Source organism: Camelus ferus, chromosome 1 (assembly GCF_009834535.1).
Source record: "Camelus ferus isolate YT-003-E chromosome 1, BCGSAC_Cfer_1.0, whole genome shotgun sequence".
Classification (NCBI taxonomy): domain Eukaryota; kingdom Metazoa; phylum Chordata; class Mammalia; order Artiodactyla; family Camelidae; genus Camelus; species Camelus ferus.
In genome coordinates this window covers 68,437,819-68,461,999 of record NC_045696.1, presented here as the reverse complement: position 1 = coordinate 68,461,999, position 24,181 = coordinate 68,437,819, and the positions used below count along the sequence as shown (strand labels likewise).

At 49.1% G+C, this 24,181-nt stretch overlaps 2 protein-coding genes and 1 long non-coding RNA gene across 5 annotated transcripts in view; 1 reads left to right on the top strand and 2 right to left on the bottom strand.

Annotated features, from left to right (window-relative positions):
• Positions 1 to 305: 305 nt before the first annotated feature.
• LOC116664371 lies at positions 306 to 20,613 on the top strand. Its single transcript, XR_004320883.1, has 3 exons — positions 306 to 315; positions 394 to 403; positions 20,484 to 20,613. It is a non-coding gene; the product is annotated as an uncharacterized LOC116664371 (long non-coding RNA).
• Positions 516 to 3,994, bottom strand: RTP2 (receptor transporter protein 2). The gene is made up of 2 exons (XM_032482453.1): positions 3,831 to 3,994; positions 516 to 1,023 (listed from the first exon to the last, which is right to left on the bottom strand). Exons 1-2 carry the CDS (start codon positions 3,992 to 3,994, stop codon positions 516 to 518), a joined length of 672 nt encoding a protein of 223 aa, XP_032338344.1.
• Positions 16,614 to 24,181, bottom strand: part of BCL6 (BCL6 transcription repressor) — a 23,809-nt gene continuing 16,241 nt past the window's right edge. For all 3 annotated transcript variants that reach the window (XM_006188853.3, XM_014562694.2, XM_014562693.2), the window contains exons 6-10: positions 23,550 to 23,734; positions 21,979 to 22,146; positions 20,757 to 20,887; positions 20,506 to 20,643; positions 16,614 to 17,816 (exon numbers count right to left, since the gene is read on the bottom strand). In XM_006188853.3, coding sequence (XP_006188915.1) covers positions 17,673 to 17,816; positions 20,506 to 20,643; positions 20,757 to 20,887; positions 21,979 to 22,146; positions 23,550 to 23,734 — 766 coding nt within the window. In that variant the 3' untranslated portion in view covers positions 16,614 to 17,672. The remainder of the gene's footprint in view (positions 17,817 to 20,505; positions 20,644 to 20,756; positions 20,888 to 21,978; positions 22,147 to 23,549; positions 23,735 to 24,181) is intronic.

The window sequence follows — 24,181 nt, the reverse complement described above, 5'->3', positions numbered from 1 at the left end:
CAGCAGGCTCTCCAGGGTAGGACCTGATGATGACACACTGAATATTGAATGAAGATGAGCTGGGTGGGGCCACCGCCCTACTGAAGTGGAACCACCGCAGGAAGATCAGAGCATGAGAATGAGGCAGGGACAGACAGGACCTAACGGGGTCCTAATGGGATACGGGATAGGGAAATGAAGCAAAAGGAGGGGTAGACATGGAGGTGGAGGTGGTGGTGGAGTTGGAGGAGGTGGAGGGAGAAGATACTCCTGTGAGTTAAGTACTGACACCTGGAGAGATTTATGTCTTCTTTAGACCCTTCTCTCATCCCCTCAGTCACTGTACATTTTAATGGGAGGATCGTTAAATATCTCCTAGAGCAACCCTCTCCTTCTGCAGAGTAATAAACTGAGGTCCAGAGAGGTAACTGGGTTGTCCAGCATCGTGTATTGAATCTGTAGCAGAATCGGGACCAGAACCGCATCTGCCACACTTTCACGCCCACGCACCCTCCTCCCACCCGCAAACAACTCCACTAAAGGAAGGCAGAGCTTCGGAAAGAGAACTGCAGATAGACAATGAGCAGGCAGAGGGAGGCCCAGAAGAGGCACCAGCGAAGGGAGAAGAAGTTGTAGCCCAAGGCCTCCTGGGCCCTTGACTTGGAGGCACCCGAGAAGGTCGCCTCCTCCTCCAGCAGCTTCTCGCTGGGCTTCCAGTGCACGATGCCCTCCTGGCAGGCCTCACAGAACTCGCTGCGGTGCGGCCCGCTGTCCGGGCGGGTGGCCACGAGGATGCGGTACTGGCCGCCGTCCTCATCGTAGCACTGCTCGCGCAGGCTGGTGATGAGGTTGTCCACCAGGCTCTCGATGTTCTCCTCCAGCATGCTCGACTCGTCCAGCCGCGCCGTGCCGCACTCGTAGCACAGCTGCTTGAAGACGCGCATGCGCACCGAGCCCGCCCGCTGGGCGCGGTCCAGGTGCATGTGGAAGAGGATGACCACGTTGGCCGACTGCCAGGTGTGCCAGCACCAGGTGCAGTGGAACCTGCAGGGAAGGAAGGCAGGGATGTAGACGGTGGGCCTCCCTCCCAGTGACAGCCTGCCTGGAGGAGCCTAGAAAGGAAGGGCCCTGTGTGCCTGTGCCTGGAAGTTGAGGCGGGATGTTTACCGCCTCCTGGGTTCACTGGTGCCAAAGCCGGCATCTCTGCCTCCTCCTAGGGAGCTCCCCTGGGCCTGGAGCAGCATCCTCAAGAGCCAGATGCTGGAGCAATCTGGCTTCCAGCAGTGCTCTCCAGTTTGCCTCCTGCGCGCTTTCTCGTGGCTGCGGCCCTCCCCAAACCTGATGCACTCAGGACAAGGGTCTGGACGCTGCATGGGGGTCACTCCCCCAATCTGGGCCTTATTTCTCTTCAGTGAAATGCAGGGTAATCGTGTCCAATAAGGATCCTTCCTCTCAGACCTCCCATGACTCTGATACAGGGGATGACCACAAGTCTCACTCTTGCATCCTGTCTGTTCTGGGGCGAAGAGATGCCTCTAGCTGTCCCAAGCACATAGACCACTGAGAATAACCCGGAGAATAACCCCCGAGAATCCACCGGATGGACAAGTGGATGGGCGATGGGCCATCAGGAGGAGGACTGCAGAGTTTGGTCCCTGCACCTTCACAAAGAACACTCCCCTGCCCCTTGACAAATCATCCCTAGACCCCACTCCAGCCCCGCAGCAGAAACTAGAAAGGTGGATCCGGGTCTGCAGCCCCTCCACACACATATGTACACGTGCACTTACATACTCACAGGCTGCTTTGTCTCACCTGGGCCCCCTAGAGACCCAGCCTCAGGAAACACGGAGGGAAGTGGCCTGGGACTTATCTCAGCCTCCATCCTCTGTTAATGACAGAGAACTCATTACCTCCAGGGCAGCTCCTTCCATCCTTGAGATAAACTTCTTCCAGGTGCCTGTTACCAAGGTTTTAAGGCAGTCCAGGGTCCACTGGGTTGAGTCTGCCTTCACTGCTGACCCTCCCTGGGACACCTGTCATGGCCCTGAAGGATCTCGGATGAGGATTTCAATTAAATCCAATAGATACCACCCAGCGCCTACTGTATGCCAAACATCACGCAGCCCAGCCTGTGGGGTGGAGATGAACCCTGGGCAACAAAAGCGCAGAACAGTACTCAGCACAGCCCAAGGCAGGGTTGCTCAGCCAGAGCAGCCTGATTGGTCCTGAGCCAGAAGATGGTGTCCCCCTGATGGTGGGCCAGAGCTGCAGGGCACCATGCATCCCATGGCTTACAGATGAGGTAAGCCTCTGCATAGAATATGCACAAGGGTGGTGCTTCCCCAGTCCTGCCTGAGGCCAACTGGGAGCCACGGGTCACCTGCCAAGAATAGGACCATCTGAGCCCTAAGGCAAGAGGAGTCACAAGCCTGTGGAACTCAGCCCCCCCAATCCCTGGGCCCCTGCACCTCTCCCACCAGCCAGCACAGAGCTTCACATCGGCAGTCTCGTCCTTCTCCATCTTTTAATCAAGCCAGTCCAGAGTTGTTTCCCCTCCCTCAAGCCAGACCTCAGATCTTAAATCCTAAACCACCAGATCTAGTGGGAGGGGATCTTAGGATCATCTAGTCAGCCTTTCATTCTACTGAGATGAGACAGAATCACAGAGAGAAAGAGAGCTCTCTGCACACACACAGCTAGTCAGAGACAGAGCAGGGACCCAGCACAGAACAGATGCCCAAGAGATGTCTCTCGAATGGATTTGAATTGAAATGAATCAACCAACCTCTGTCTCTCTGTCTTTTGTCCCAAAGGCAGCTTCAATCTAATATTTGCAGATCTTGGGACAAGAGTACAATGTAAACTCCCCACCCACAGCCTGCCTCCTTCAGGACCCGCCCCCAGCACCGCGAGGTGCTTCACATGCAAGCAGGTGTGAACAGCCCAGTCTGTGTGTCCACACCCCCAGGACACAGCCACCTGTTTTCCTCCCTAGGGGCCTAGAGTTACTGTCTGTTCTTGAATTAACAGAGCCAGGGAAGAGGCCTGCACAGACCCTGGACATGAGCTTGAGGCAGCTTGGGCAGGGCATTCTGTGGCCTCAATCCCAAACCACTGGTCTAAAAAAGGGAGAGGCATGTGGCTTCAGATGGCCATGTCCTCTTGACCTCAAGGACTCTGCTGTATGACAGACATGTGGCTGCTATAATGTATGAGATGCTGGGCCCTAAGGACCTTTGGAACTCCTGGCCAAAGCTAAGTCTTTTTGTCACAGACCCATAGGTAAAAGGGACTTGAGGGATCACCTAAGGCCAACTCCCTGACTTTGCAAAACTTAGACCACAGAAGGAAAAGGACTCGCCCAAATTCACAGTGGTGGTTAGCTGGGAAGCCAGTTTCCAGAACGTAGCAGGTGGACAATAAAGTTTTTTTGTACTCAAATCTAATTGTACTGAGTCCACTGAACAGACCTTGGAGCAGAGCTAAGACTTTCCCTAGTAGATCTCATGGCCTCAGTCCCTACCAATCTTTAAGAAGTTACAAAAAGATAAAAACGTTGAAAATGTCAGAGATTGCAGGGGCATTGAAGAATTACAACTCTTTGTTTACTGTGGCAAGCCAAGACCCAAAGACAGAACATGACTTGCCAGGATCATCCAGGAGTCAGTAGTACAGCCGGGATTAGGACCCAGGCCTGTTCCACCCACCTGGCAGTTCCTTCTCTGCCTCCTAACCTGAGCTGACCCCAGCGTCGGGCTCCAGGTATCTCTGCCTGCCCTTGGAAGCTGTCCCGGGGGCTGTGCTGCAGGGCTGCCCAGTAGCCCCCACCCCCCCACCCCACCTCTCACCTGCCCGAGGCGTGCTGCTCCAGGTACTGCTTCCAGCCGGGGGCCAGCTCATTGGGCTTGAGGTTGGGGTCTATGATGAGTTCCCAGCTGTCAGCTGGCTTTGCCACCTCCATCTTCTCATAGAAGACTTTTTTCCACTCGCAAGTGGTCAGGCTGGTACACATGGTCCTGCTGGCAAGGCTGGAAGTTTGGACTCGACCCAAGGGAGGACACAGGATGGTCGGGTAGGGGCAGAGCAGCACAGTGTCTGAGGTCTGAAAATCCACACTGACAGGACCAGAAGGAAACAGGACCCAGCAACCTCCTTCGTCACCCTGGAACCTGTTACCATGGCAGCTGGGGCTGGGGCTGGGGAAGAGGGAAGTCCCAAAGGAGTGTGCCAGGGCCCCGAGCTAGGCTAGGGAGGTAAGGCTGGGCGGTGACACTAAGAGCAGTGAGTGAGGTGGGAGACGCAGTCCCAGACCACACTCACCAGGCCCGCGGGGGTCTCCAGGAGGCAGGGACGATTTCATGGTCCTGTTTCACCCCTGCTCTTCCAAGCATTCTCCACGTCACGTGCGATGGTAACTGTGATACCCTAGGGGGCCAAGGAGAAGCAGGGGCAAGGAAATGCGGGGCTCCCACACCCCATGATGAGCTGGACCACCATTTATCATGTGCCAAGCACTAGCTGCGTGACTTGTGTGTTGGCAAGTCAGGGATTCTTTCCCCTTTCATCCAGATCAGGAAGCTGAGGTTTACACACTAAACTCTAAGTGACTCATCCAAGATTCAGATGCAGGTCTTCTGAAACCAAGCACTTGTGTTCATTTGCTGCAGTACCACTGAGCTCCTGACACATAAGGATTGAGAGAGAAATACCACGTGGTCCCTTTGAGATCACAGACCAGGTGGTGCAATAAAGTAACTTCAGGTGATGTGAGAAACACAGTGATAACCTTTCAGATCCATAAAGTCATGCAATTGTTAAAGCTCATATTTGGTTCCTGGTCCCAGGCAGCTGCGGGGGGAACACGGTCCTGAGCTGCAGTCTCCTGCCACCTGCGCTGCTGCTAAGAGGCCTGGCGACAGGGCACCACAGCTCCCTGATGCCCAATTTAAATATTTTAGACACTAGAAGGGAACTTGGCTCCAAATTTGCATAATCCAAATGGAGGTACAGTCACCGGAGAGAGGCAGCCTCAACCAGCAGGGAAAAGACCAGGCTATTCGACAGCCAACTGCAGCTTTGCCCCAAGGTCTGCGTGATCTTAGAATCCAATCATTCCCCATAGAGGAACTCCGTCTTCTCGCCCCCACAGGGGAGGTGTACTAGCTAACATCTAAGCTGTAATCATCTTATGGTTCTTTCACCTGGAAATCAGATCACAGCGCGAAGAGAATGCAGAATTGAAAAGAGTTGCTGGGAACCAGAAGGAGAGCTTTCAGTGTTGAGTTCCAGACTCGGCCGTTGCCTCCAAGTGGTGATCGCATGGGATGGGGTCAGGGACACCACCACCACAACCCCTCCTGCAGTGGGGAGTGGGGAAGTGTTCTCCGCCAGCTGTGTGCTGAAGACCTCGGAAAGGACAAGACTGTGTCTCAGAGCCCCTCACTGAGAGCTATAGAAGGGCCTTTTATTTTTCAAATTTGATTTCTTCCTTGAACTCACCATCTCTTAACTGAAATCTCTTGACACTGAATTAAGACAACTCAGGCCCAGAAGTGGGAAATTCCTTGGCCAAGAAAATGCCTGGCCTCAGGACTGGGCTGCTCACACCTCACGGGGCCCTCTCAGAAGTCAGTTACCAGCCAGGTGAGATGGGGGGACCCAGGAGTTCCCAGAAATTGAATGAATCAAGGTGTTTATGGCCCAGCCTAAAGCCACATGCCAGGAGTGATTCTCTGGAAAATATTGTGTCATTGTTCCCAGAACAAATGACAATGAAGGAAAAACAAGAAGATAGAGGGTGAGAATTGTCAGGGTCTGTTTTTACTCAAATGATGCAATCCCCTTAAGCCTAGAATCAGGCTTAATTTATGTGGGAACCCTCTAAGCAGAGACCAATATAAGTCATCGTTCTGTACAACCGCCTTGTTTTCTCTCATTAAGAAATGCTTGTGAAGCAATCAGTGAACACAATTGTCACCTCACTTTTCTGCAAATGACAGTGGGTGGCTCCAGCAGCTGCAGTGTGGGAGCTCACTAGTGTGTAAATGTGCTGTAGCTGTGGCCACATCACACACTGGCAGTTTCATTATACGTGGCTGCGATTTTTCTCATCTAGATAATACTTTTATAAGTAAATGAACTTGTATTCCTTTATCGAATTAAATACTATGCACTTGTATCTCACAAACAAAATTGGCAAGGGAAATCATTGGCAAAGACTTCGAGGATGAAATAATTTAGAATCATTCTTGAAATTCCATCATTTAGTACATCTGGATCACAGGGGAGAGTGGTAAGGGTTGAGGCCTGAGAGATATGAGGGACCTGGATTATGAAAGATTTTTCAATGTCGTGCAAAGCATTAAGATTTTGTCTTCTAGGGGATGTGGAATCACAGAATTGGTTTAAGCTAGGTGATCAGATTTGTAGGTCAATAACAGGCCAGTTAAGGGCATTGCTTTCTCTCCCTTTCCCCAGGAATTGGCCGGTGCTCCGCAGTGCTGCTCCCAGGATACTCTAGCTCTGGGAGTCTAATCTGTCTAGCCTCTTGCAAATCCAGACCCCTCTGCAGGGGGGATGGGAAGAACCTTCACTCTATCATCCAGAACAACTCTGTAGAAGGTTTTGCTCTGCCAAGTGAGACCTACTGGACTTAGCGTCATGAGAAAATGGAGAAATAAATAGTTTATATAGGAAAGCAATTAATACTCAGAATCTGAATATTAAATGTTTTTATTTAGCTTGTATTGTTAATAAAGCTTCTATGGGCTATTTTCCACAATGAAGGTCCATGTGAATAAGAAACCCTTATAAGTTTGCTTTGGTACATGAGCATTTGTCAGACGAACACAGATACCCACAGGATATAGCCATCAAATTGCCTAACATCTCCTATCTTGTTTTTAAAAGATGATATAGGAGGACAGGGAAATCTTAATGTGGATTGATGCCAGTAAGCATGGGAAAGAGGGAATTTGAAAATAACTTATACTAGAGAGTAAATTCTGTAAGGATGAAGTAGACAAAGCAGGTGCAAAAGTCATTATGGTTACTTAATCTGTCTTGGTCCCTGCAAGGCAATTAAGCAAAGTCCACAAAGGTGAAGAGACGCTGAGGTTCAGTGCAGAATGGTTTCAATGTCCAAGGGGACCTACTGATGGAAACTTGTCAGAGTACAACACCAAACTCATGGGTAGCTGCAGTTTCCACATGGGAGTCCAGGTCATTCTTCCAAGAGACTTTATATGATGCAAGATACAGGAGAAGCTGCAACCGAGTCTTTGAGACATCAGGAACTGGGAAAGGAAACAACAGGCTATTTCTTCATTTTAAAGCCTAGTTGGGAGGAAAGTCCTAGTAAACCTTAATTATAATAAAAGTTAACAGTGACAAAGTGCTTAATTTGCACGATGAGCTTTTCTAAGGGCTTTACATGTGTTAATTCATTTACACACACAAGAACTATATGAGGTCGATACTATAATTATTATCCCCATTTTACATATGATTAAATTGAGACAACAAAAGGCTAAGTAATTTAGGCACATAATTAATAAGTGACAGTTCCGGGATCTGGACCCAAACAGCCTGGCTCACTATGTACTTTTACCCACTAAGCCTTTCCCTATGCCCAGTTTTAAAAGAATAAACTTGTAAAAGGTCAAGCAATACAGAAATAAATGAATGAACAAAAGTTCCACATTCTCTTCTCCCCACCTTCCCCAGCCCTTCATTTTTTTAATCAAGTTCTTATTGGTAAAAATTTAGAATTTATAGAACGTATTTAATTTAAAATGGATCATAGTGTTTTATAGTACCTATGATGTCTCATGATGTAAAGCATTGTCTCCAGTTTGGTACATAATGTCTGTGAGACACAGAGCCTTGTTCTTGAGCCTGTGTTATGCTCACTCAGTGCCCCATCTGACGCCAGCATCAGCATCTCGGCTGCAACATCTCCTTGGGGCTTGCGCAAGCTACTGCACACACAGTGACATCATTACAACACTGCCTCTGTGTGAAAAATGACACAAGGAGGAAGCTTTATTAAAGACTGCAAAAGTGATTAATTTGTGATATGAGGCCATAATTTGGTAACTGATGATTCTCTCCATGATTCTAGCAAAGTCAGAAAGCCTTTGTAAATATTTCTGAGTTTTCAACCTAAGAATTCCTGGAAGTTCAGGCAAATTGTCTCTGGCAATGTGAACGGTCTACCCTTGGCATAAAGCTCTCTATGGAGAGCCAGGAGACCTTGCTTCTTATCTCAAACTTGTAATAACCCCGAATCAATCACTTTCATTCCTGAGCATCGATTTTCTGTTTCCAAAGGTCAAAAGTACTCCCCTCCCCAGCCCTATTCACTGCTGAGAATTTGGTGGCTAGAGGCACCATGGAAAGCGAAGTGCTGTCACCAGCCCTAATAACAGATGTCCATCCTTGTAACTTCGAGCATCTCTGTCCTTGTTTTGGTGTGCTTTTGTTTCTGGTGGCCCACACCTTCTTCTGGCTTTGTCTGTACTTAAGACTCAAGGGAATCTCAGCATTGTCCAGAGCAGGGTCTGTTTCTTAGTCCATTAGTAAACAGTCAGTGACTCCCTGCTAGTGCAGAGTGTCAGGTGAGGCTCTGAGGCTAGCGGGATGACCAAAACACAGCCCCGCCTCCTGGATTCAGTCTGAGGCAGCAGAGTGTTGCCTTTGTTCTGGGCTTTGAAATAACCACACTTCCACTGCAATGACATCCTATCTGTGAACCTTTGGCTCTCTTGCTAAAATAAACTCCTGCTCTCTTCTTCTTTGACCTGTGAATTGTTTTAAGGGTGGTTGTTTTTTCTCCTTTACAGACAAATGGAATTTTCCCAGTTTCCTTTTCACTATCGATTTTGAACTTAATTGCACTGTTTTGCAAGAATGTGGTCAGTTTGGTACCAAACCTTTGACATTTTCTGAGGCTACTGTTGTTCTTCCTTTATTCAACTCTTCTCTATTTAGTTTTTAAAAATTTGTCTTAAATATATTCAGAAAGCTAATATAACATTAGAATTAAAACCTGAAACTCTTAACACCAGATCTGGATTTTAATCCCAGTTCGGCCAGTTACTTGCTGAGTAAAATTGGATGATTATCTGTCTCCACGTCTGTAAAGCAGGGATAGTAACAGGGACCATTGCAATGAGTTACTGAGAGGATCAATGAGCTCATACTTGTACAGAGCTGAAGACAATTCCTGGCCCACAGTGAATGCTCAATAAATGTTATTTATAATTATTATTCCATTATATTATAAAGCTTTTATTATATTTTATTTATGGAACACCCACAAAATGACAAAACCATACAGATGGAAGACAGATTAGGGGTTGCCAGGGGTTAGAGATGAAGGGGACAAGTGGGTATAACTATGGAGGGTTAGCCTGAAGGAGCTTTGTGGTGATGACACAGTTGTGTATGTTGATTGTGGTGGTGACCATAAATCCACACAGGAGATAAAACTGTATAGAGATACACACACACACACACACACACACACATACACGAACACACAAATGAGTACAGGTGAAATCTGAATGAGATCTCTGGGTTATACCAACTGCGACACCTTCCTGGCTTTGATGTTGTGCTGTTGTTACATAATACGTTCTCACTGGGGGATTCTGGGAGAAAGGGACACAAGACTATTCTCTGTACTATTTTTGTGACTTCCTGTGAATCTATAATTTAAAAGTAAAAAGTTTTTTTTAAAAGATCCTAAAACAATTTGGATATTCAATAAATATTATTCCGTATTATTATTTTTGTCATAGCTGTTTTCAGATTTTTCTGCATTTAACCTATATTAATTTCAAAATGAAATACACAGCAACAAGTGCTAGTTTTGAAAAGAAAGATGGTGCCTCAGTAAAGATATGAAACTGCTAAATACATAAGAACTTTGAGCTTTGTGTGAACTGTAAATAAGTGAGAGTTTTTGTAAGCCCTTCTTGAATCGTGAAAATATTAGACGAATGTTAGGGAAGCCTCAAAGCCCAGATGTGTGAATGTTGGTCTGCTGGGTACAGGGAACACTGGCAGCACCAGATGAGAAAGGGCTGGCCTCCAGCACTCAGAACTCTGTGGTCCAAATGCCTGATTTCTATTCTCAGGACACCTCCAGCGGGAGGAATCATCCATCTCTGTCTCCCAGCTACATAGCCTGGAAAAGCCAGAGTCATGGTTTCTCCATGCCTGGGACACCATCCTGGGCAATCTTTTCATTTATAGCCAGAAACTGAGGACCACGGAGAAGACTCTTCCTGACCAAGGCCAGTGACCCTGAGCCAAAGCCAGAGCTGTTTGTCCTGGATCTCACTGGCCGAGCCCGGGTCAGTAGGGGTTAGATGATGTCCTCCACCCACAGCTTCCCAGGGTCACTGAATATAAACAGGGGAGCAAAGCTTAGGGCCTCCACCAGGCCCTCAGCATCGAAGGGGAGGAATGAGGTAGCCATCTGGTACCGGGCACCTGAGTTCAGGGCAACACTCTGACATGGGGGGCGAGCCCCACAGCATGCCTGGTGGCTTCCTCTCTGTCTCCATTCAGAATTTGTGATTTAAATCTGAAGAGAATTGCAGTTCTGAGACCCTGAACTCTGTCCTCAGCCTGCGTTGTGCAGTTGGAAGAGCCGTGCACTAGGGCGTGTGAAGGTAGTGTGATGATGTGAGCTTAACTTTTAATCCACCCGCCCACACACGAAGGTGCTGCTGGAGGGAGCTGAGCCCCTGATCGCCAGTCAGAAGCAGAGGTTCATTCCCAGCCTGCCACTCCCTCCTCATGTGTTCTCCTTTCTGAACCTCAGATTCTTCATCTGCCCGATGGGGTTCTTTCCTCCCTGACTGGCAAGGTCATGGTGAGGATTAAGTGAGCACTTGGAAATGACAGCCCCCGGTGATCGCTAAAGTTAGTTATACTTACTAATCCTCCCATAAGCCTCTGCCTCACTCCAGGGTTCTGCCAGGGATTGGTTTCTTTCGCCTGAGAATTGGCACATGACTCCCTCATTTCCAAGGAGAACTGCAACCCGAGACTCGAATGACTTTCTCAGTGGAAATCGACACACCCAGGTAGGTCTCTGAAGGAGAGGTTTGGTGGCCAGAGGACCTCAAATCACATCCTGTAACCGATTCTGTTGGATGGCTTCGCTGAGATGAAGAAGAGGATTGCAGGAAGGGAACAGGCAAAAAGGCATAGGAGGCCAACTGGAAAAAATGGCACTGACTCCATCTACACCTTCCTACTTTTCAAGAAGAGGTACCTGTGGCCTTCACGGCTTGGCCTACCCTGCCACCTGGTGGCTATTTGCTAGACTGCACTGGAATAACTGTCTTAAAATCCAGGCGTCAGGAGAGCTCGAAAAACGACTGGAACCCTTAATGACACACTCACTCTCTCACTCCACCATTCAACAAACCTGTACAGATGCTCACAGTTTTCCAGGAGGAGGAAACTCATGGATGGATGGTTTTTAAAGAGTTTCCAGGGTTGGGGGAGAGTAGGAGGAAAAAGACATGCTAAGCAGGGGGCGTGGTGTAGTCAAAGACGCTGCTGTGTTTGGGAAATGAATTTCTCCATGTGGCTGAAGGATAGGGAGCTCCAGGTAGGAACAGTGGGAGATGAGGGATAGTCCCACCCTCAGAAAATGATGTGTGTGAAACCCCAAGCCAGGTGGGCTGGGAAAAAAGAGATGGACACCAGCCGCCCCTCGAATCAGCTCAGTTTAGGGCTATGGGAGCTGCCCAGCTCTACACAAAATGGCCCCAGACTTGCGTGATCATGCCCTTCTCTCTTGATATTCATAGCAGACCCGTACTCCTGACCTCTCCCCACAGGTCGAAACCAGTTTCTAAATGGGATGGGGTCTTAGAACATCTCAAGCTTGAGAGGGACCTTAGAGTCATTTAGCCTAACTGTCGCCCCAAGTCAACACTGATTCCAACTCACTGTGCATCTTCTGCTTAATCACCTGAGGGATGAGCCCAGCAGCCGACCCAAAGCCCATTCCTTCCTTAGACATCAACGGAAATCTTTCATTCTATCCAGCTCAGCTTTGCCTTTTTATAATTCTTCCCATTGGCCCAAGTTTTGCTCCCATAGGGTCATACCAAAGAAGTGATTCCATATAGGATGACATATGAAGAAAACAATCACTTAGAGTGCAGAAAACTGGCTTAGGTATTTGGAGAACTGTGTGCTAATCCTTCTAGAACCTTTGCTTAATGTCACTTGGCTTCCTTTTATGTATGATGAAGGGGCTGGATTAGAGTAAGAGATTCTCACCTCTGGCTGCACGAGTGTCACCGGGGGAGCAGGCAGAAGTACTTCTAAATGCTCCTGTGGCAGAGAGCTGCAGGGTCAGACCATCACCAGGGTGAGCGCAAAACTCCATGACTTTTCAAAACACCAGTAACTATAATGGCCCCCTGTTCTTGTTCAGGGGCTTTTATCAAACCTGTAATGGTGCTTGGTGATTCTTATTCCACAGAGAAGTACGTGGATCTAGACTTTTCTCCATTCCACATGATGAAAGCGGGGTTGCTTGTCGAGCATAGATAATTTGCCCCCAGTGCTCTTCTGAGGGGAGACCCACCATTGATAAGAAAGACACAGCTAGTTAAAGGGTTTGGAAAGAGCTGAGGCTCTGCGTGGCAGTGTGACCTCGCTTCTTCATCTGGGAGGGGTCAAGCAAATCCCCCTCAGTGGGTGGCTGGAACGTGACTGAGGCCATGATGACACGCCTGGTGGCTGGAGTTGAGGAGGCCCTCCAAATCTCACTTCCTTCACCTCAAACCGCAGGAGCACATGCAAGGATGAGGTGAGGGTGGCCACTGCCAAGAGCATCTCACCACTCCCCCTACAAACAGTCCTGTCACGGGCTGAACTGTGTTCCTCCTCCAAATTCTTCCATTGAACTCCTAACCCCAGCACCTCAGAATGTGACCTGACTTGGAAATAGGGTTATGGCAGATGTAATTAGTTAAGATGAGATCATTAGGGTGGATGGACCCTGCTCCCATATGATTGCTATCTATAGACAAAAGGGGAAATTTGGACGCAGAGACACACACAGAGGGAGAACACCAGGTGAGGACGAAGATGGAGGTCAAGGGGATGCTTCCAAAAGCAAAGGCATGCCAAGGAGGGCCAGCCGACTGCCGGCAGCTAGAGGACAACCCTAAGAGCAGATCCTTCCTCCCAGCTCCCAGAAGGAACCCACCCTGCCAGCACCTGGATCTCAGAGTCCTAGCCTCCAGGACTGGGAGACAACTCATTTCTGTTGTCTGAGCCACTCAGCTTGCAGTGCGCTGCTAAGGCAGCCCTTGCAAACTAAACCACCTCCAGAGATGGCTCCTATTGGGGACATCAAGGAGGACAGCTCTTTCCAGACAGAGGGAGGCACTACAGTCCCACAGAAAGGAGGCAGATGCTTAAAAGTCCTGAGAGTACTTCCACCCAGCCACCCACCCAGCTGGCCAGCCACCCTGTGCTGCCCTGAAGCAGCTGTTTGCCATTCTGAGCATCCTTTTCCTCAAAGCCCCTGAACTATCCAGAGCATCATTCATTAGCCACAAGGGTCTGTCTCTGTGTCTCTTTGTGATTTTACTTCTATATATGTCCATGTTTTATCTTCCCAACGTGACTGCACACTCCCCGAAGGCTGGGACCATGTTACAAACCACCTGGGAGTCAGGAGACCTCTTTGATAAAAATTCTCGATACGACCTTAGGCTTGTGTCCTTTCCCCTTGGGGCCTGGTTTCTTCACCTGCAGACTAAGATCAGAATCACTAAGGCCCCTTCAGTCATGATAGTCTGTGACTCAGACTCTAAGCACGCTTGTTTCAAGTGCACATGAGAGGGAGAGACCAGGAAGCTCATCTCTCAGATGTGCCGAGCAGCCAGTCACTTGAGGTTAAATGAGTCAGACTCGTTTAATAAGAAGGAAAGACCCCAAGGACTTAGAAGTAACACAGTCCTTCAGGGGCTCTGAGCCCCTCTGGGTGCCCTTCCCAGACTCCACAGCCCTCCTGCGTCAGTGTCTGCCTTTTTAGAAGGCCACCTCCTTAGTGATGCTGACGCTCTTTCCTCCTTCAGTGAAGGTGTGTGGCCCTATGTTGCATACACTCACCCAGGGCTGGGCTCCTGTCCCTGCCTTGGCAGCTAGGAGGAGCACTGTCTTTCCAAGCGGTTACAGTACACTGGGTAAACTACTCTTTGTGTTTGACCTCAGATGGATCGCAGCATGCCTCAGCCTCCACTACTGAGAACACTGAACCCAATCTAAGAGTATTTAAGAGTCTTCCTGTTGGTAGACACCTCAAAACTGGGCGCCTGGGTAAATTGTGCCCTCTGGTTCCAGGAAACAGGGACTCACACAGACCAGACCACGTGTGGTGGGTGATGTCCGAGGGGAGGCAGAGACGTGACTGAAGCGGTTGTCAGTGGGATGGAATGGTCTAGAGATCGGAGACCAGAATCCCCCAACCCATGGCAGGCTGCGTAGAACATTGTGCTGGAAGGTGCTTTGAAAATCATAAGATGTCATCACCGCCGTTTAATAAAACTATTACTATGAGTGATGCAGAGAGAGGAATGGGAACCCAGATTCCAAAGGGAATAGCTCATTTTTCCCCCCAAAAAGGAAATGATTGAAGTTCTAGCAACAACCAGTTGTGTGAACTCAGATTAGTTGACCACTTCTGAGCTGTGTGACCTTGGACAAGTCCCTCCTCAGTTTTCTCATTTCTAAAATGGGAACATTTGTGTCTGTTCTTCCTTCCCTCAGGGTGGGGTCAGGGGCAGGAAACAGCCCTCCACTCTCTGTCCCAGAGCACTGAGTGACAGTAGCCAAGTTCCTTCCCGTCTCCTGCCTCAGTCCTTTCATGGGTCGAGGACAGACATGAACTAGGTGATCCTTACCACCCTCCATCCCTTCCAGCTCCTGAGTTAGTTCTAATCAACCCACCTCTCTGGGTCCATCCTCCAGCCACTACTCTGGTCCTTAAAAATCTTTCCCCTAAAAATCTCACAACATAGAGAAGAACATCACACACCCTGTTTTTTAAGTTATGCGTTTTCTAAAAGTAGCGTTCGTGTCACGCTTTTACAATAAAAATTCTACATTCCCTTTGCCTTAGCTTATCTGTTTAGAGACGTTTGCCTTACTTATCATTGATCGCCATTGGCTGCAGTTACTCTTTGATCTTCCCTTTCATTTGAACTCGAATGCCACCCTCACTGTCTGTCTCAGCCCCCCTCGTCCCTCTGTTAGACAGTGATGACATGTAAGCACAGTCCGAGGCCCTTGGGAAGCAAAGCGGCCTGCACAGGCCTCCCTTGGTCCTGTGAATCGTCATTCCTTAAGCTGCCTGTTTTGTAAGCTCTTCGGCCAAGTTTCTATGGGAGCCCAGGGATCATTTTCTCCCTTTTCAAAGAGCAAGGTGAGCTGAGGCTTGGAGCTGGGAGGTTCTTTAAAGTAATTTTCAGAGGAAACCTGAGCCAGAACGCCGTGTGGCTGGCAGAGGGTGGTGTCACTTTGTGAGGCTGTCTCTGGGGCTGGGTGGTCAGCTACTGCTGGCTTCCCCGCACGTGCTCCAAGCCTGCTGCGGGGGCACTGCCAAGTGACACCACTGTCCAGCCAGTGGCCCGAGGGCCCGGGAAAAGGTTCTGCTTCATGTCCCCGCCCCTCTGCCACCCAGGAACGGGAAGAGGTGGGTGGGGACTTTCTCCCCTGGGCCAAGGGCCAGGACCAAGCTTGTACTCTCTTCTCTTAGTCCCTGTCAATCAAACTTGGTCCCTCAGGTTTTTCTAGGTAAAATAAAACTGGGTGCCAAAGCCATAGAGTGAACTTAAGTCTGATTCATGGAATCATAAATGGTCTAGTTAATCCAACCCCTCAGGGACAGGGTGGGAGGGGGACCCAGAAGGGAAATGCTGCCCTAAGTCACACAGGAGAAGATGGCTGATTGCACCACTGAGTTCTGGGGACAAAGAACTCTTCTGCTAGGATGGAGGCTGGCTTGGCTAGTAGCAATTCAGAAAGCTTCTGAGTCTGTAGACGTCTGTCCATCACCCAGCAGAGAGCAGTCTCTGAATCACCAAGGCTGAGAGATGCATGAACCAGAGCAGACACCTTCACACTGGATCCCGGCAGAGAGAAATTATTTATGAAACCAGGAGACAAGATGAGCCTTCCTGCTTCACAGAATGGGCAAATTCTCCAAGGCCTAAAGGAGGTGAGGACTCATATACTGGTGTCAGAAGGGCTAAAACTGAGGTCTTTCATTTAAAGCTCAGCCTAGAGCTCTGAGTGAAAACACAGAAAGAGGAGGGAACTAGCCAGAAACAGAGGTGAGAGGTCCATCCAAAAGCCCTTGCCCGAGCCCCTCCTGACCAGAATCCGGAGTTTGTGGTCCATCCTGGTGCCAGGAGCCAAAGGTGGGTCCCTGCCCAGCTACCAGGAGCAAACCCCAGCCAAGAGACCCCCGAGCCATCAGCTGCTGCACTCCACGAGCACCTCCCATCAGGGGAAAAGCTGGGGAAACAGACCCTTTCAAGTCCCGATTCCGGCACAAGGAAAGACCCCTGGAACAAGCTGACTTGACTTTTCAACATTTTATTCTTGTATTTGTACAGCTATATTTTACAACGCGGTAATGCAGTTTAGACACAGCCAAACCCTGTCTCCGGAGTAGTTATAACACAAGCATGACGCAGAATGTGATGAGACAAACATTCCCAAAGAGAGCTCAGTTAGTGACAACTCCAAGTCCCTGTGTCTGCCTACACTTCAAAAAGGGATGGCGCGTTCGTCCCCAGTTGAAAACTTCCATGGAAAAAGGCACCGTAGGACACGTTGTACAGGTATATACAAACCGAAAACTAGAACAAAACTACACATTTTTCCTTCCGCAGCTTTTTTTGTTCTTTTTTTTTTAATACACACTTTGTAAATTGTAAACCTTCACTTGCAAAAAAATACAAATACACTGAGGCATTTTAGACAAAATATTTTCTTACTTATACAGATGCAATACTTAAAATATTCTCTTAAGTGCTCTTTCTCAATAAAGATTCTCAGATCCGTGTCTGCCTGCAGATACAAAATCGAGCCTTTAACGCAGTTTTATATTTTTAATATATCTTTTTTAGGTTTATATATATTTATTTTATATATATATATATTTATATATTTACACTCTGCCATATATTCCTTCACCTTTGGTTAAAAAAATTAAAGCCCTCTCTTTGATAACATACCGAAGTCTCTTCTTTTAAAAGAATGCACATTTACATACAAAAGAAACATGTGATCCCACAAAACATATACATTCCTCATTTTGCAGACTAAGTTAAGTCATGACTTTTGCATACTCCCCCGCTTTGATATATAAAATGATTTTGCTTTTTGCTGACATGGTGCGCCTTACACATAGGAGAAGAAGCAATATTATTTTCTTAATGTTTTACGGCAGCGGGGGAAGGGGAGCTGCCTGGGCTCCCTGGCCCCCCGGCCCCCTCCCCCCACCCCCACCCCCAGCTATGATTTGCACTAGTGGATGAAAGAGGCACTATATCATGGGATGAACATTGTAAAGTGTTACAGTATCCTTTGGGTAGATTCTGAGAAGGGGCTCGAAAGCATCAACACTCCGTGCTTCAGCAGGCTTTGGGGAGCTCTGGGGGCAGGTCAGTGGCGGACACGCGGTACTGCACCTTGGTGTTGGTGATGGCCCCATGCTTCTGGCGCAAGTGAAGACGCAGCTGGCTTTTGTGACGGAAATGCAGGTTGCACTTTTCGCACTGAAGGAGAACCAGAGGCACACCGTTAGTCATCAACCCAGGAAACGGACACAACTCAAGGACCTTGAGAAGGAGCATCTCCCTTCGAGGAAGGGGGCAGCTCTTCCTTCTGGAAGGCCAGGTTGAGAACCCACATGAGTCCTGGCTTCTGCTAAGCGACAAGTAAGCTTTCTGCAAATGTCCTTTCCCTGCTTTCCAAAGTGTTGCTCATGCGCTTTCCCTTGCTTGAGATGCATTTCCCTGCTTTAGCTCCACAAGTTCAAGTCTTACCCCAAAACGCAGTTCATATGCACACTCCCCTAATTATTAAGGCTTTTCTGCATCTCCCTAGGATGAAGACAATCCCTTTTTCCTTTGACCTCTGTAAGATTTCTGGCCTTGCCGGGTAATGCCAGAGAGCCTTGCCGTCTCATGAATTACCGTCCTTCTTAGGTGGGGAATGCTTTGATGGTGGTAACTTCTTCTTACTAAACTTATAATCTTCCCAGAATATAGAAAATACCTCTTAGGCAATTATGCAATAAATCTGAAAATATCTGGACAAATGGATTAGAGCGGTCTGAATTTATGAAAATTCTCGAGTTTAGGACATGCTTTAAAATATGCATTTACATTCCTTTAACTTAGATAAGGTAACAAAGTATCAGCAAGTAGAGCTGTTTCTTCCTTTGATTCAATGCATGGATGACAATTTCAGTGGAAAAGTTACTTAAAAGTGAAATGGATGACTATACATCACGGGGTAACCTGAAGGCAAGCCTGGAACAGAAAAACGCCATTTTAGGTAAAAACTAAGAAAATCCAAATAAAGTATGGACTTTAGTTAATAATCATGTACCCTTATGGGTTCATTAGTTGTGCTGAATGTGCCCTACTGGTAGATGTTAGCAACAGGGGACGTGCATATGGGAACACTCTGTATTCTCTCTGAAACGTCTCTGTACATCTAAAACTGCTCTCTAGCAAAAGTGTAACAAAATAAGTTCATATAGAGAATATGCTTTCATATAAAAATGGAAATAAATTTAGGAAAATAAAAAAGTAAAATGACAGGACAGTGACTAGAAGGAGCCCTGGTCTTGGGAGACATGTCCCCCTCCTTCATCTATCCCCCCCGCTGCTGTGTGTCCATTCTGAGCAGGGCATTTCCCTCTGAGCCCTGGCTTCCCCTTCTGTCAGGGACTCTGTCAACATTCTCTGGAGGTCGCTCCTCATTCTTACATATTGCTCATCTAAAAGTCTAACAAATCATTATAAACCAAATGTGAACTGGACTCTTGTGATGTCCAAGCACTGTTCAGAACACTTTAGGGAATCCATTAACTTAATACAACTCTAGGAGGTACGTGCTATTATCAGGCTCATTTTACAGAGGAGGAACTAAGGTCCTGAGAAGATAGTCGATTTGCCCAAGAACAAACAGCAAGTAAGAAGATACTCATTCAAAGACTGATAAACAAGTGAATAAAAATAACCACCTTTTCAGGTTAACACTTGTGATATGGGTTATATGTGTGCTCCTCGCTACCCAAAGAGGTGCCATAAACTCATCAAAGTCAGCATTGCCTATGACAGTAGTTTCCACACGTGTAAGCCACGGACTCTTTTTTCAATTAAATGGAAACTGGAAAGGGAAAGAGGCTTCCAGTCCTGCCCTGCGGGGCTGCAGAACCCAAATGATGCTCAGTTTGAAAACTGTTCATCCACAGCATTCTCACGGTTTCACAGAGAGAGACCACTGTGGCCCAGTGAGAAGGTCAGGGTTTGCCCACGGCCCTAAAAAGGGTCAAAGTCAGAATAAGAACGCAGATACCCCAGCTGCCTGGCCAGTATTTTTCCCCTCGACAGCAGAGATCGGCAAAGTGTTTCTGCAAAGAGCCAGACAACAGATGTTTTACGCTTTGTGGGCCTGACACTCTCGGACATGCTGCTCAGCTCTGCGCTGTAGCCTGGAAGCGGCCGGAGACAATACGTAAACAAGTGAGAGGCTGCGTGCCAACAAGACCTTATTTATGGACGTTGAAATTTAAATTTTACATAATTTGCATGTCATAGGATAGTGTTCTTTTGATTTTTTTTAGCCATTTAAAAATATCAAAACCATTCTTGGCTCACAGAATTTCAAAAATTAGCCCACAGGCCATAGTTGGCTGAGACCCTACCATAAAACCCTATGATTCCAACGGCCACATCCCGGCCTCTTGCTGCTGGCTGCCTGCCTCTTGAAATGGCCTTTTCTCTATTTTGATTTTTTTTTCTCCCCCTTTTATCACCACATTCCTCTGGATCCCCCCCCCCCCTTTTCTATGACTGCTGCTTCTCAAATACCTGAGCTCCTCTTAGGTAAACAGACATCCAGCCCAGTTTAGGGGCATGTTGTAAACACTCAATAAATAAGTTTGTGGAATGAATGAATGATTCCACTATCTATGTATCTATAGTCCAGACCTCTTTCCTAAGGCCCAGACCATCTACTCTATTATCCCCACTTTAAAGACATACAAATTGAGACTCAGTTCAAGGTCAAGCCGGATGTCTTTGAAAATCAGGCCCAAATCCAGGCCTTATGAACACTAGAGTTCAGGGGTCATCGTGCTGCGTGCCTGAGACTGGAGCAGACAGTTCTGCTGCCCCACCCTCCACCTCCCTGCCCCCTTAGGCAGCCAGCAGCCGCCAGAGGCTCACGTACATGGTAAGGCTTCTCTCCCGTGTGGATTCGCAGGTGACTCTTCAGAGTCTGAAGGTGCCGGAAGCGGGTGCCGCAGATTTCACAGGGGTAGGGCTTCTCGCCAGTGTGGATGAGCACGTGGGCGCGGAGGTGGGCCACCTGCAGGGAAGCGTGCAGAGCACAGTGAGGGGCTGTGCCGGGGAGGGCTGCCGGGCCCCCTGGGCCCCATCCACACCCTGAAGTGGGGGCCTCTCCCTGCGGCCCCGGCTCACCTGCACAAATCTGGCTCCACATGTTTCGCATTTGTAGGGCTTCTCTCCGGAGTGAATCCGGGTGTGGGTTTTCAGGTTGGCTGGCCGGTTGAACTGGGCCCCGCAGATGTTACAACGATAGGGTTTCTCGCCTGTTACCCAGAGAAGGAGAAAAGGAAAGCTATATTCAGCGGAGGTCTCTGTGGTCCCTGGGCCCTGGGTTTCAAAGCAAGCTGCCCTTCTGGGGGCCACGCTGGCTCTCTTTCCCTTAGAAGATGTCAGAGAGAGGTGCCAGGGGCCTGTCCCCCGGCCTGCCACCCCTCTCTCCCACACACAGCAGCACAGCAGGGAAGCCACATCAGGTGTGGGGCAGGCAGGGAGGTTTCAGGACCCGGGCTTGTCGTTAGGGGTGCCCAACTGTGGGACTTGGACAAGCCACTCTCCTTCTCTGGGCCTCAGTTTCCCTCTCTCGGGGCTGAGGGGTGAATTCAGATGACCTGGGGAGGCTCTTCCAGCTCTCGCCTTGGGTGAGACTGATTCGGCCGTCACCCCACTCCCCAGAGAGATATAATCAGGCTGCTCTAGTTTCTTCTAGAACAAACATGCTTTTCCACTTGTGGCAACTACAGCTAGATTCCATTTGCAAGAGAGGTGGGGCCTGAGCTGGAGCAGATTCCCAGACAGAGGAAACCAACAGAAGGACTGAGCCTTCCTTCATGGAAAATTTCTGGGATAATGGATCCATTTAAAATACCAAGAGTCAACTTTGGACAGCAATTAGGTTACTGGAAGCTACCTGGTAAAGGAATGCGAGTCGATAAGGAACGAGCCCTCAGAGGGGATCAACAGGCCTTTAGTGTTTTTCTGGCTTTATAAAAGCCGACTTTGCCTCTCTCAGCCTAGGTTTCTTCCCCAGTCCAGCGGGATTAATACTTCTAGCCCCAGCAAAGGTGAAGCAGGACAGAGCATCTCAGAGGACAGACAAAGAATACAGGGTGTGGACAAGTCACTAAGGAAAGACATGACTGGGCTGGGCCCGTGCTCAGGCCAGGACAGCATCTGCTCCCTGCGGCCGGGCACCAAGCCCCACACTGCTTTCTCCAAAATCCTCTCCCCATCCTGCCCCTGGGCCCTGGATTTCAAAGCTAACTGCCCTTCCTGGGGCCACCTTGGCTCTCTTTCCCTTCCACAATGTCAGAGAGAGGCGGGACAGGTGCCTCAGGTGGGTGGGACAGGGCCATACCCGTGTGGACGGTCTTGTGGCTGGCGAGGTTGCCCTTGTAGCGGAAGGAGGCCTGGCAGCGGTCACACTTGTAGGGTTTGTCACTGTGGGTCTGCAGCGTGTGCCTCTTGAGTGAGGCCTCCTCAGAGAAGCGGCAGTCACACTCATTGCAGAAGAAGGCCCCGTTCTCTGTGGGGGGTGGGAGGGGACACCAGTGTCAGCACAAGGAAGGGAGGTAAGGGCCCCAAGGCCCCTCCCCTCTGCAGCCACCCCCAGTGGCAGACTGAGCCCCCAGCACCCTGCCCACCCTACGTTCACAGGGGCCCAGAGCAAAGGGCCTGTGGGGACTCTTTTTCTGAGCATATAGAGTCTCCGTCATGGAGGAGAAAGGACACAGATTGGAATATTAAGGCGCAGGAGGGAAACTCAGACCCACAGGAACCCACAGGGTCTGCACCAGCTTGAGGAAGACTCAGCACGGCACTTCCTTCTCTCCAGAGCTCTGAGAACTCACTTTCCTTATCAGTTCATAGTTTTATTTATATTCATACACAGAAGCCTTCGGGTAAGACAGTTTCTGTCTGTGTCTCTATCTCCAAAATCAGGATCATAAAGCCCTGCCCCACCTACCTCATAGGAGCATATTGTACAACATAAAGCATTGTAGGAATGTAAGATATGAATCAAAGTCAAAGATACTCTGAGGTCACTGAAGGAGGCATTAACGATGACCATGGTCACCCTTGCACCTATCTGGACTTTTGTGTCTTCCAAACACTTCTGAGATAGGGAGACCAAAGATGCTGGTGGAAGTAGAAACAGAGGCCCAGAGAGAAGGAACTGGAGTGCAGAGCAAAGGCAAATGGCCAGGGGGACGGGAGGGGACAGTCCCTGCTCACCCAACTATCAGTCCAAGAACCTGTGCCAAACCTCTCAATGTAAGTAATTGATTTTCTTCTTTTGTTTTAACAATTTAAAAATGATACATCATGGTGGTTGACCCCTAAATAGGTATTACTGGGTTATGCTACCATAGCCAGAGCTGGGGGAAGAGGGGAAACTGGGGGTGCCAGTCACCAACTTCTCAGAAACTTCAACTCAATAATTCAGTTCAACTCATTGAGTTCAGCCAACATTAACTGAGTACCTACTCCATGCTAGGCTCGCTAGGCCCTACCAGAGGCACGGGGATGAATAAGGCCAGACACTTCTCCTTCCAGAATGTACAGCCTAGCAGAGTGAACTAACAGGCATGCTGATCAGCACCAGAAGTTAGAGTCCAGAGGGACCAAGGAGGCTCTGGGAGCTGGTTATAGCCAGCTCCACAGCTACCATTGCTAGAAGGAAGCTGGAAAGGCAGTGTGGTCGTTCTCTATTCCCCCAGATTAACTGGAATGCCCTGTTCCTTGCTTTGGTCAGCCTAGTTCCCCACGAGGTCAACAGTGGGGAGATCGGCTGGTGATTTTAGATGCCAACGGACTTCCAATGGGGGCTTTTCCCAACAACATACATAAAAGGGAAACACAAGCCCTGTGGAGCAGAGGCAGCGGCCTTCTTCCCCCTGGCCAGGGGAGGGAGGGAAAGGGACTCACCACAGCTGGAATCCGAGTACTCGGACTGGGTCTCCCCCAGCTCCTCGGGGAACGTGGGGCCGGCAGCATGGAGGCACATCTCCGTGTGCTGTGGGGACTGCGAGCCGCAGGACGTGCACTTGGGCGGGTGCAGGTAGAGCGGGGAGTGGCTCTCGCTGCTGCTGCGGGGGGAGCCCGTCAGGGACCTGTGGGCAGGAGGAAAGAGCCTCAGCAGCTGGACGGGGTGATGCGCTCCGCCTGGCCTCAATGCCATCCCTTCTCCCTGTGCTCAGGGAAGCCCAGAGGCTTCCTTGGGATTTGGAGCCACGGAGATATTCATCCTCAAGCCTACCTGGAGATCACTGACGGGGGTCAAACTGAGCTGAGATCTTGCTCCTGGGCCCAGTTTCTTGCCTTTTTTTTTTTTTTTTTTTTAATTTTTTGTTTGTTTGTTTTTAAATGGAGGTGCTGGGGCTTGAACCCAGGACCTCGTGCATGCTAAGCACACACTCAACCACTGAGCTATACCCTCCCCTGCCCCAGGCCCGGTTTCTTCTCCCTCAGCTCTGCAGTCCATGGCCTCCTTCAGTCCAGTGGAAGCAGGAGGACCCCCGGCCACACTGAGACTGCAGGAGCTTGGGGGTCCTTGGGAT

Excerpts from the sequence above, each read along its gene's own strand:
- RTP2 (XM_032482453.1), bottom strand. The coding sequence starts at position 3,994 with ATGTGTACCAGCCTGACCACTTGCGAGTGGAAAAAAGTCTTCTATGAG. Across the intron at positions 1,024-3,830 it reads GAGCAGCACGCCTCGGGCAG|GTTCCACTGCACCTGGTGCT; the intron begins GTGAGAGGTGGG and ends CCTTCCCTGCAG.